At 42.7% G+C, this 12,058-nt stretch overlaps 1 protein-coding gene across 1 annotated transcript in view; it reads left to right on the top strand.

The window, feature by feature from the left end:
- The window catches only part of LOC137535297 (zinc finger protein 3-like), a 30,910-nt gene extending 19,078 nt beyond the window's left edge, over positions 1–11,832 (top strand). Inside the window, exons 5-7 of the mRNA XM_068257128.1 lie at positions 229–326; positions 430–1,084; positions 10,107–11,832. Of these exons, the coding sequence (XP_068113229.1) occupies positions 229–326; positions 430–1,084; positions 10,107–11,377 (2,024 nt within the window). The 3' untranslated portion in view covers positions 11,378–11,832. The remainder of the gene's footprint in view (positions 1–228; positions 327–429; positions 1,085–10,106) is intronic.
- The last annotated feature ends 226 nt before the right edge of the window (positions 11,833–12,058 follow it).

The raw sequence follows: 12,058 nt of genomic DNA, 5'->3' as shown, positions 1-12,058 counted from the left end.
CATGTAACAGTGTAACAAAAGACAGACAGCTCCACACATCTGCTGTTACCACTCAATGGGCTTCGGTAATTTACCGCACTTCAAAGGCACCTGTGAAAATCTTTATGAATTAGCACAGAAAAGTCTAAAATACTAAATGCGGTATTTTAACGGCCAGAATATTTTATCGCACAGCCTTTCATGAATGGAGGCCAAAGTGACATTGTATTTAGTCTGTGTTTCTTACAGATGTATCCTGTAACAGTTACCCACCAGAGAGATGTACAGGTCCTCTTTATTCCCAGGATTGTCCACAAGGATATCCCACTATACTCCACCATTTTCAGGTAGGTGGGACTGAGAGACTCCAAACTGTGAGACATTGTTTCCTCCTGTGTATGCGGTTATCTGTGTTCACATTTTACATTATCTTTCACTTTGTGCACTTAGGGTGTAGAAAACATACATGAAAGTGCTGTGGTTAAAGAGGAAGAAAAAGAGATGTATGTGAGGAGTGATCAGCAGTCTGTGGTGGAGGGTGACATGATGAGGACAATTAAAGAGGAAGAAGAGACATATGTGAGGGGTGATCGGCAGTTTACAGAGGGGGATGATATGATGAGGACACATAAGGAGGAAGAAGAAGAGACATATGTGAGGAGTGATCAGCAGTCTGAGGTGGAGGGTGACATGATTAGGACAATTAAAGAGGAAGAAGAGACATATGTGAGGGGTGATCGGCAGTTTACAGAGGGGGATGATATGATGAGGACACATAAGGAGGAAGAAGAAGAGACATATGTGAGGAGTGATCAGCAGTCTATGGAGAAGAGTGACATTATGAGGACAAGTAAAGAGGAAGATGAAGAGACATATGTGAGGAGTGATCAGCAGTCTATGGAGGAGGGTGACACAATGAGGGCAAATAAAGAGGAAGAGACGTATGTGAGGAGTGATCAGCAGTCTATGGAGGAGGGTGACCTGATAAGGACAAGTAAAGAGGAAGAAGAAGAGACATATGTGAGGATTGATCAGCAGTCTATGGAGGAGGGTGACATGATGAGGACAAGTAAAGAGGAGGACACTGTTACAGAGGGCAGAACAGGTGAGTAATCAGCAGTAAATCTAGAATAATCTGTATCTATATTGCTGTTATGACGGTCACTGCTCACAGACTGGCCATATTAGGGGTTATGCTATATACTCATGTTAGATTTTATCCATTCATCCTCTGGGATAACACCCTGAGACACTCCTGCCCACTCAGGAAGTATTTGTTTTCAAAGTTTTTTATTGAAATGTTTCATTTTTAACAAATCAAGTAGTACATAAGAAATATCTACAACATAGAAAGGACGATGGGAATAGCTTTTACAGTTATCCATAACATATAAACTTCACTTGGTGGGAAAGGGGCAGGTATGATAACCAGTATTGTAACATAGTGATTGTTAGAACAACTTAAGATAGGCCTACTACCGTCAGGAAAGCACCTGTGAGCCCTCAGAGGACAAAGTCCCGCTATCTGGGGCTTGCTGATAGAAATTTGAGGGTTAGGGCAGGGAAGGCCCGGTTAAAATCGGGCATTATGGTTGTCAGTCATCCAGCGATAACTCAGGAAGTATTTGAACACCCATCCTATAAGAAAAAAGGCATTATCAATCCTCCTCAGTTCAAATATTTCCTGCGCGAGTGAAGGATGTGGATTCCTTTCCCAGAGGAGAACTGGGTTTTGTAAGTAGACCTGGGGACCTCTGGGGAGACGGCAGAGTGGGTGTACAGGGCTTTCTGGCAGTCATACAAGGTATCACCTTGTCCTTGCTTCGCTCTCTGGCTGGGGGAGAGGAAGCAGTAGGGCGTCTTCAATCTCTGGATCCACTCTGGGCTGGAGGTGGCGTGGCTGTAGTCGGGCTGGCATGTGATGCAGCGGTTGTCAGCAGCGCAGTAAGTCCGTACACCCGTTATTGCATATGCGTCACTTTTGGTGGAACTGGGGCGGAGCGGTGATACGAGAGCTGGTGAGACACGCTGGTGTCCTCTGCATACAGCAGATACAGAGCTGGAAGCCATGTCAGCTGTTCTGGGGAGGACGCTTCAGCTTCTTCAAAGGTGACAACTTTATGTTTGTTCACTTTGAGAAGGAGACGTGTATATACAGAATAGCCTGGCTTAGCATGCATTCTGTTCTTTTGTTGCAGGGCAAAGCGCCTGACAGACAGAAAATGTAATGTATTTATAATGTAAGGATGCCATCTGATGCATACATATTAATTGGCCGCTTGGAGACTTGGGCGCAGGATACAGCCGGTATGGCTTATCCTGCTGCTGCACAAGTTCCCGGCGACGTTTAAGGGAACCTAAACTGAGAAGGATATGGATTTTTTCCTTTTACAATAATACCAGTTGCCTGACTCTCCTGCTGATCCTGTGTCTCTAATACTTTTAGCCACAGCCCCTGAACAAGCATGCAGATCAGGCTTTCTGACTGAAATCAGACTGGATAGACTGCATGCTTGTTTCAGGTGTGTGATTTAGCCACTACTGCAGCCAAAGAGATCAGCAGGACTACCAGGCAACTGGTATTGTTTAAAAGGCAACATCCATCCAACATCTCAGTTAAAGAGAACCTAAACTGAGAGTGATAGGGAGGATTCCTTTTAAACAATACCAGTTGCTGGTCAGTGTTATAATTTAAGTAGGCCTCAGTTATTTGGACTGAGTTAGTCAAAAAGGCTTGAGGAGCAGACCTGCCCCTTTAAGGGGATTTTCTCTTTTAGAGAAAATCTGCAGTTCTGTCAGCAGAACTAGAACATACCCAGAAGCTGTTCTATGGACAAGGCCACAGGTCTCCCTGACCTGGGCATGTACACCACTAGAACAATAAACATCAGCCATATTTACTAAATACCAAATTCCAGTAAGTAAAGGAAAGGTGACATTGAATATTAATCGAGTAGGTGGGTATTATGACACCACGAGGGGGCTCAACCAATAGTCTGGTCTAGGGGATGGCGAAGATGATGTCACATTTAACTCTTTCCTAGTTGGTATTAAAACCCAGGTGGGCGCTCAGAGCTCACTCTGCTTCTTACTTTCACACTAGATCTAAAGGCTGACTGGAACCTCTAAATATTTTCATTCCATATGTAATCTGATATAATGTATGCTGTACATAGGTAGTCTAGTGTAACGTAGTTAGGAAGAAGGTACCTGATTGACTTCAGCAGGAAGTTTAATCAAGAACCTTGTAACGCAACATGAAGATTGGCGTGGCTAGGATATGATGAACTGTATCTATCTGTATTTCTGTTTCCTGAATAAACTCCGTAAGCATTGAAGAAGCCTGTGAAAAGTCTATCTCCTGCTTGCTGTGTTGAGAGTCAAGTTATCTCACAGTCCGTGAGACGCAACTATAAGAAGTTGCTGGTGTCGAAGCAAGGTGATTTAGAACAGTTTATAACAGTCAGTCCTGATGATCTATTTGGCTGAATCACACACCTGAAACAAGCATGCAGTTAATCCAGTCTGACTTCAGTCAGCGCACCTGATCTGAATGCTTGTTCAGGGGCTGTGTCTAAAAGTATTAGAGACACAGGCTCAGCAGGAGATTCAGGCAACTGATATTATTTTAAAAGGAAAAATTCATATCCTTCTCAGTTTAGGTTCCCTTTAAATACTATTCCCTCTCTAGGTCCACGTGGATGGTGGTGAATGATGTAGTTACAGTGTTTTAAGAGCAACTTCAGCTTCGTCTTCTGACAGCGCCGAAGTTACTGACTGTGCGCTGCTATAGCCATAATTTCTATTACGGCCTATGGTGGTGCAGGCTGCACCCAAATCTGCTTAGCGCTCGCATCTGATTGGGACAAAACATTATGTAAACCTTGTTCTAAGAAATTGATTGCAGAAGAGCCAAATATTTATGTTAAAGATACTCTGCAGGCTTTTAGAGCTGAGGTAACTTTGGATAAGTTTAAATCTTCTTTAAAGTAGGCTCAGGTTCCTTCCACTAGCAAGAAAGCAACATCTAAAACTTGTTCCTCATCTGAAGGTGAGGTTTCTCCATCCACGTTCAAATTTAAAGTCAAGGATATGAATGGGCTAATTGATGCAATTCGTGAAACTTTGAATTTGGCGGAGGATAAATCAGAATCCTTAACACCACATAAGTTGTATGAAGGTTGGCAGTGTCTTCCTGGCTCATAAGTCCATTCAACAGTCTATTATTAAGGAATGGAAAAAACCTTATAAGAAATTAATGTTTTCTAAATCCATGAAAAGAAGGTTTCCTTTTAGTGAGGAGGAAGTGAGTTTTTGGGGAAAAGTCCTCGGTTGGATATACCGTTTTCACAAATGGTTAAAGATGAGAAATTAGCATTTGAGGATTTGGGTACACTTAAAGGTCATTTGGACAAAAAAGATTGATGACTTGAGAAGCTATTTTTGCCATTCTTAAGCCTACCATAGCTTCCACTTGTGTACCCAGAACAATGTTATTCTGGTTGAATAAACTGAAGTATAAGATAGAGGAGGGTGCTACTAAAGAGGAGTTGTTAGAAGCCCTCACTGTTTTGTTTAAAGGAGGTTATTATTTCCGCGGATGCATCTGCTGAAGGCATTAAATATATGGCCAGAGCTTCAGGTTTGGCTAATGTCATCAGACGATCAGGATGAAGACATGGGATGGTAGTATGACTTCAAAAAATAGATTATGCAGAGTCTAGTCTGTGGTCCAGAGTTAGATGCTGTAAGATCTTCTCGATGCTCATGGCGACGGAACGCCGAGACCCACGCTGAGGCACGAGCCTCTGGGTCTCGGAAGTGCTCTGATGTCAGTGGAGCGCATGGCGCTCAGTTCCCATTGACTTAGCGGCGGACGCATCCTCAGTACGTGCTCCGCCGCTGTAAACAGTGACAGCGTGTGTGCATGGCGTGTCAGCTGATTTGCTGACACGCCGCAAGGTGATAGGGCACTTTGGATTCCTTTTTGTTTGATTGGTTAGTCCTTGTATAAAAGTAAGGTGAGCGCCCTCTGTCATCGCCCGTGATAGCCTCAGCTGGGCTTGTTGCTGAGACTGCGCTCACAGCTGCTGATCTTGTGCCGACTTTGGCTGTATCTTGACCAAGCTTATTTCCAGATTGATCTCCTGTTGCCGACCCTTTCTTGTTCCTGACCATGCTCTCTGATTGGATTACCCGTTGCTGACTCTGCTTGTTCCTGGATATTCCTGAATGTTGCCTAGATCGACCCCTGCTTGTTTAAAGGTTTTTCCCATGAACTCTGCCTGGACTGAATTCGGATTGAATTGACCATGTTATCTGTAAAGTGTTTGAACTGCCTACAATCTTTCCTTCCTTGCCTGTCTTCACCTGGCTATCATCTGGACTGCTTCCAACCCCAGCCCTCAGGTGATTATATATCTGAGCACACTGTGATTATTACTCATACTGCTTTGTTTTGTGAATACTATCTGTCAGTCTGTATGCTACATCTGCCTGCAGGGTATTGTAGAATTGTATTAGGTAGGAGTTTTGTGCAGGTGTTATGGGCTGGGCTATAGGTCAGTCATATGGGCATTTAGCCTGACGTATAGTCATTGACCAGGCAAGCCTAAAAGATGCTACTTTGGAAAGAACTTCGAGCAAAATGAAAACATTTCCAAAGAAAAATAAACAATTACTGAACAAATGGCCCTTTCATAAGCCGAGGGGTCAGGAGTCGGGTCAGAACAAAAAGAAGGGATGGTCCTTTAACAAGAATAGTAAAAGAACATTTCTTCTCATACCTCAAGAAACTAAAAACAATGACTCAGCCGTGGGAGGTCGACTGAAGAAGTTTAGTATGTACTGGATGGAAACAGTCGGCAGCCCATACATTCATTAAGTTGTCAGAATAGGGTATCGAATAGAGTTCAAGTCTCAACCTCCCAAAAGGTTATTGATTACTCAGACTCCAGCGGATCTTACTATGGCGGAGACATTAGCTCCAATTCTGAGGGACATGGTCAATTCTTCAAGTTCCTCAGTCAGATCGTGGGAAAGGGTACTATTCCTCAATCTTTCTGGTGAAGAAACCATCGGGCAAGTTTCATTTGATTCTAAATATAAAGAAACTGAATTATTTTGTGGGTAGGGAGCCCATTTGAATCCTTTTGTGAAATACAAAAGGTTCAGGATGGAGTCTGTACATTCAGTCAAAAACCTATTGGAGGAGGGAGCTTTCATGGTCAACATAGACCTCATGGATGCGCATGTACCGATTCATCCTTATTCCCAGAGTTATCTAAGATTTGCCATATGGTTGAACGGCAGTTTGTACCACTACCAGTTCACGTGTCTTCCCATTCAAGATATGCTCGAGCCGCATATTCACAAAGATTATGGCATAAGCGTTAGTTTTTCTAAAGCAGAAGGTGGTGCAAATTTTTTTTTACCTAGACAATATTATGATTTTTACGGAGTCGGAGGCGACAGTCTTGTCACACCTCAATCTAACTCTGGATTATTTGTCCAGGCTGGGTTGGTTGGTGAACAAGGAGAAGTCGGTTTTAACCCCTTCACAAGAGATTATTTTTCTGGGAATGAGGGTGGATTCGAGAGTTCAAAAAAATGTTTCTTCCACAAGAGAAAGTAAAGAAAGTGATCGATGCAGTTACAATGTTACAGCAATTACCACAAGTATCATTGAGGTTGGTAATGAGAATAATTGGACTCATGACATCCACTTCTTCGGCAGTGCAGTGGTCTCTTGCTCAAATGAGACCTCTTCAGAGGTTTTTGTTACAAAAATGGGACAAGTCACAGGGTTCGCTGGACAAAGAAGTGAGTCTGCCCTTATCAGTGATCTGGGACTTAGCATGGTGGATGCTGGAGGAAATTTGGAATCAGGGGAATCTGTGGCAGTTTCCTCTGGAATCTTTTATCACCACAGATGCAAGTGCTTGGGGGTAGGGAGCCCATTTGAATCATCTTGCATTTCAGGATCAGTAGTCAGACCTAGAGAAAAAACAATGTAATTCAATCGGAAGGAACTGAGGGCTATCAAACTAACATTTGCCCAGGCCAATGCTAGTTTGAAGGACACTTGTGTCACTGTAGTCTATGTGAACAAATGGGGGGGGGGGGGGGGTACCAGATCAGAGAGTCTTTAACAAGAAGCAGAGGAAATTTGTCAATAGGCTCAAGCAAATTTGCGTTCTTTAAAAGCTCTTCATTTGAAGGCAGTTAAAAATATGGAAGCTGAGTTGATCACCAATGCTCTGAAAGCAGGGGAGTGGTCTCTAAAGGAGATTTTGTTCCTTTATTGTAAAGAAATGGGGACTTCCTGTCATAGGACTGTTTGCGACCAGACAAAACGCTTTGCTCCCGAAATTTTGCTTGTTGACCTGAGGGATGATCCTTGGGGTGTAGATGCTTTAGCTCAAGTTTGGGAATTGACATCGGCAGTGCCAGGAGTTTTTTGATCTTTCTGTGGCTCTGGCGGTTCATGGAGTCAGCTGAAAAGTTCTTGTTCCTGGCCCGGAGTGCTTCTATAATTCAACATGTATAATTGCCCTGCTAATCGGCCACTGGGAGGAGGAGGAAGCGGTAAGGCCTGGTTTTCATTAAGCCCGCGACCGGCAAATGGACATGTCAGCAGATCCTGTGCTAAGCGTTATCTGACTAGTGATGGCCTGCAGTTCACGGCGGTGGACAGTTCACGGCAAACATTTGGTATTTACTGCAAACCTTATGCGAAGTTTGTGTTTGCCCTATACTTTAACATGGAGTTATATTTTGACCGTTCACCCTCAAGTCAGGTGAGACAGGACAGCCAATTAAAAATTTTTACTCCCCATAAATGAAACAAACCTGGCAGCCATTTTACAGTCAGACTGCAGTCAGTGTAGGGAGAGCTGTGCTGCTGATTGAGGGGCAGAGAGATAGCTTGCTGACACAGTTCTGTTTTATTCAGTGCAGTGTAGCTGCTTACATAAGTGTCCTGCCCCTTGCAGTTCACTGTGCTAATATAAAGTGATTAAGTTACCATATTAAACTTTAAAAATGTTGTCACCTGACATTGTCACACAAAGCATTTCACATCACTGTTGAGCTTGTAGTGCAGTGTTAGGCCCACACTGCGCAAGCAGCATATTTTGTGACTGCAGTGTACTTAAAAAATTAGGCAGAAATGTGACAAATATTTAAAACCTCTGCTACAGTGTAACAAATTTAGGCAGGTAAACACAGCGGACATTCTAAAGAACTTAATCTGAAAAATCTAGAAACCAAATTAAATTTTTTGTGTTTACACATTAAAAAAAGGCCTCTGTGCAAAATGTATATTTTTTGGGGGGAAATTTTGCAATTGATCCCCCTCTGCCATGCTATTGCCTGGATTTTTTGACCGCTTTGACACATTTTTAAAAGAAATTGTGGCTGCAAATATGCCCTAAAGGTTTTTGAAGTACACCTGCCATTACATTCAGTGGGGTCCTCCGTGAATGTTCGGTTTGTGAACATTTACTGAAAAGTTTTTGAGTAGTCCCTGAACGTTTATTCACAATGTTCATCCATCACTAGTTTGGAGATGTATGCTGTGTCCATTGCAATGACATAGGTAGCCATGACAATGATGGAAAGTCACAGCACGTGTTACAGCACATCCGCTGTGACTGTCCTCCTGTTACTCCAGCTCACATTTACAGATTGCCCAGCAAGCTCAGGATGAACCAGAACTCTTAGTGTGTAAAGGACCAAAAAGCCCTCTTACTAAAATGCTATGCAAAGCAGAAATTTGCCTAATCAACACAGAAAGTGTTTGTGATTATATATAAAATAAATAGTCGCGCTCAAAAAGTCAAATAATTGTAGGAAAAGAGTCACTTATCCATAGGTATACTCCAGGCACATCAAAATTCCCAGGAGGAATGGTAGGATATGACTTGCAGTCAGGACCAGATGCCTTATTCAGACCCACACGTCGTCATACATGTAAAAAACATATAAAAATTACATAGCGTAATCCAGTTATTGACACTATGGCCACCACCACTGCACCGTGACTAGACAACCACCTCCGCAGTCACCTCCAAGTGTGGACACCACCCGTCTGACCACACTCACCCTCAGTGGCCTCCACAAATCTGGAGGTCGGGTTCAACAGTATGCGGGGGTGGGAGAAAAGCTGTACAGATGAATCAATCACGGATGACCAATAGGCAGTTTTCCAATTAAGAAGGCACTAGGACTATGCACAGGAGCAGGTCGTGGCTGTAACTGGGAGAAGGAAATTATTGGGGGAATGTTGGACTGCATTGGGGGGGGGGGGGGGGGGGGAGAGAAGCACAAGATGCCCCTGTACCATACATGCACCAAGTTTTATATTATTTTCCGGATTTTTTTTTTCTAAATCTAGGTGAATTTTATAGTCCGGAGTGTCTTATAGTCCGTTACATATGGTATATATGTATGTATTTATACCCAGCTACAGAAGTATTAGTGGTTTTGGGTTTCCATGACATAAATGGATAACTCCTCTACCTTGCAGCTCCTATAATTTAGTGTTGTGTAATATCACAATATCCTTATTTGCACAAATGGGAACAAGAGAGAGATAAAGGTACATTACAAGGGGCATATGAGTGACAGGAGGATACAATGGTAATAAGAATGTGTAAGTGTAACACAGATATCTTGCTATAAGTACATATAGGTCTGTTGTCACAAGAGTAACACATTGCTTCCATTGTCTCATCAAGCTCTACAATTTACTGCTTGTCAATGCGTGGCCAATGCTTTATGTGTAGGGAGGTCAATGAGATGCAAATAACTCTGTACTTGTATGCAAATATAATGCAAATTCTATGCAGCTAATCACATTTCAAGTTATTATCTTGTGATTGGCCGCCTGTAATGAGCACAACCTTCTGCAGTTCTCTGTCAGGCTGATAACTAGTGATGGTTAGTGACATGTCAATAACTCTGAGATGGTGCAAATTATATTCTAATTATATGCAAAGTTATGCGGAGGCCCATTTCCAATCTGCATTATTTTATAATTAGCAGCTCACTGACCATCTCTAATAATGATTGTTACTCCCCTCAGAAATCTCTAACAGGAAGTGATGATGTTTCTCTATTTGCAGCGCGGAGTCCCGGCATCAGGAACCTCTCAGAGACTTGTCTCTCTGTATCCACAGACTGTACAACGGATGATGATGGGATTGGAAAAGAGTCTCCTGCAGATATCCTGGTTACCCCAAATATTTCCCCAGACTCCCCTCACCTGTCTAACCCTGAGGGGCCTCATAGCCAGCACAGCTCTCCCCCTGCTAGAGGGTCTTATTCCTGTTTCACATGTGGGAAAGGTTTTGTTAAGAAATCAGCTCTCGTCAGTCATGAGAGATCTCACACTGGTGAGAAGCCCTATTCATGTGCTGAGTGTGGGAAATGTTTTGCAGAGAAAGGAAGCCTTGTCAAACATGAGAGATCTCACACTGGTGAGAAGCCCTATTCATGTGCTGAGTGTGGGAAATGTTTTGGTCATAAAGGAAGTCTTGTCAAACATGTGAGATCTCACAGTGGTGAGAAACCCTATTCCTGTGCTGAGTGTGGGAAATGTTTTGGGCAGAAAGGAAACCTTGTCTTACATAAGAGATCTCACACTGGTGAGAAGCCCTATTCGTGTGCTGAGTGTGGAAATTGTTTTGGACGGAAGGCAAGTCTTGTCAGACATGAGAGATCTCACACTGGTGAGAATACCTATTCATGTGCTGAGTGTGGGAAATGTTTTGGAGAGAAAGGAACCCTTGTCAGACATGAGAGATGTCACACTGGTGAGAAGCCTTATTCATGTGCTGAGTGTGGGAAATGTTTTGGAGAGAAAGGAAGCCTTGTCAAACATAAGAGATGTCACACTGGTGAGAAGCCCTATTCATGTACTGAGTGTGAGAAATGTTTCATAAATAAAGGAAGCCTTGTTAAACATAGGAGATCTCATACTGGTGAGAAGCCCTATTCATGTGCTGAGTGTGGGAAATGTTTTGGGCGGAAAGAACACCTTTTAACACATGAGAGATCTCACACTGGTGAGAAACCCTTTTCATGTGCTGAGTGTGGGAAATGTTTTGGAGAGAAAGCAAGACTTGTCATACATGTGAGATCTCACACTGGCGAGAAGCCCTATTCATGTTCTGAGTGTGGGAAATGTTTTGAAGAGAAAGCAAGACTTGTCATACATGTGAGATCTCACACTGGTGAGAAGCCCTATTCATGTGCAGAGTGTGGGAAATGTTTTGGATATAAAAGAAGCCTTGTCACACATGAGAGATGTCACACTGGTGAAAAGCCTTATTCATGTGCTGAGTGTGGGAAATGTTTTGAACGTAAATCACTGCTTGTGAGGCATTTGTGCTGAGTGTAGGAATTTTTTTGGCCATAAGTTTTCTTTTTCAGTCTTTCTTTTACTTCTTGCAAAGCGCACATGGCCCAAATAAAGAGTCCTTTAATTGCAAAAAACATTTGTCCTGTCAAGACCGTGCGCTTCAAAAATCAAAGACAATGTGATTAAAATTGCATCAGCCCTATTTTCCTATCTAAAAACACAGCACAGCCGCACATATCACACAGATTCACTCCACAAACTATTGGGGTACCCCAGTATATACAGTGGGATACGAAGGTTTGGGCAACCTTGTTAATCGTCATGATTTTACTTTATAAATCGTTGATTGTTACGATAAAAAATGTCAGTTTAATATATTATATAGGAGACACACACAGTGATATTTGAGAAGTGAAATTAAGTATATTGGATTTACAGAAAGTGTGCAATAATTGTTTAAATAAAATTACGCAGGTGCATAAATGTGTCATTTTAATGATGTGAGAGTGGACAGAGGCACCAGCAGGATAAAAGGTTCTAAAAGGCTTAAAATCCCTCAGGAGGTGGTGGTGGACTCGCCTCCCCGAAGCAGACAAGATACCGTCAGTTTTATGACAACAGGTTTATTAATATACTCCAAAACAAACAGTGCAATGCGTTTCACGGGTATGTTTCTGCTTCCTCAGGCAATAAACAGATAGGAGTGCACAGTAT

The sequence above is a fragment of the Hyperolius riggenbachi genome, chromosome 10, assembly GCF_040937935.1.
Source record: "Hyperolius riggenbachi isolate aHypRig1 chromosome 10, aHypRig1.pri, whole genome shotgun sequence".
In the NCBI taxonomy this organism is placed as follows: domain Eukaryota; kingdom Metazoa; phylum Chordata; class Amphibia; order Anura; family Hyperoliidae; genus Hyperolius; species Hyperolius riggenbachi.
The sequence above is the reverse complement of the archived record's forward strand: the minus strand, read 5'-3'. Positions and strand labels throughout refer to the sequence as shown.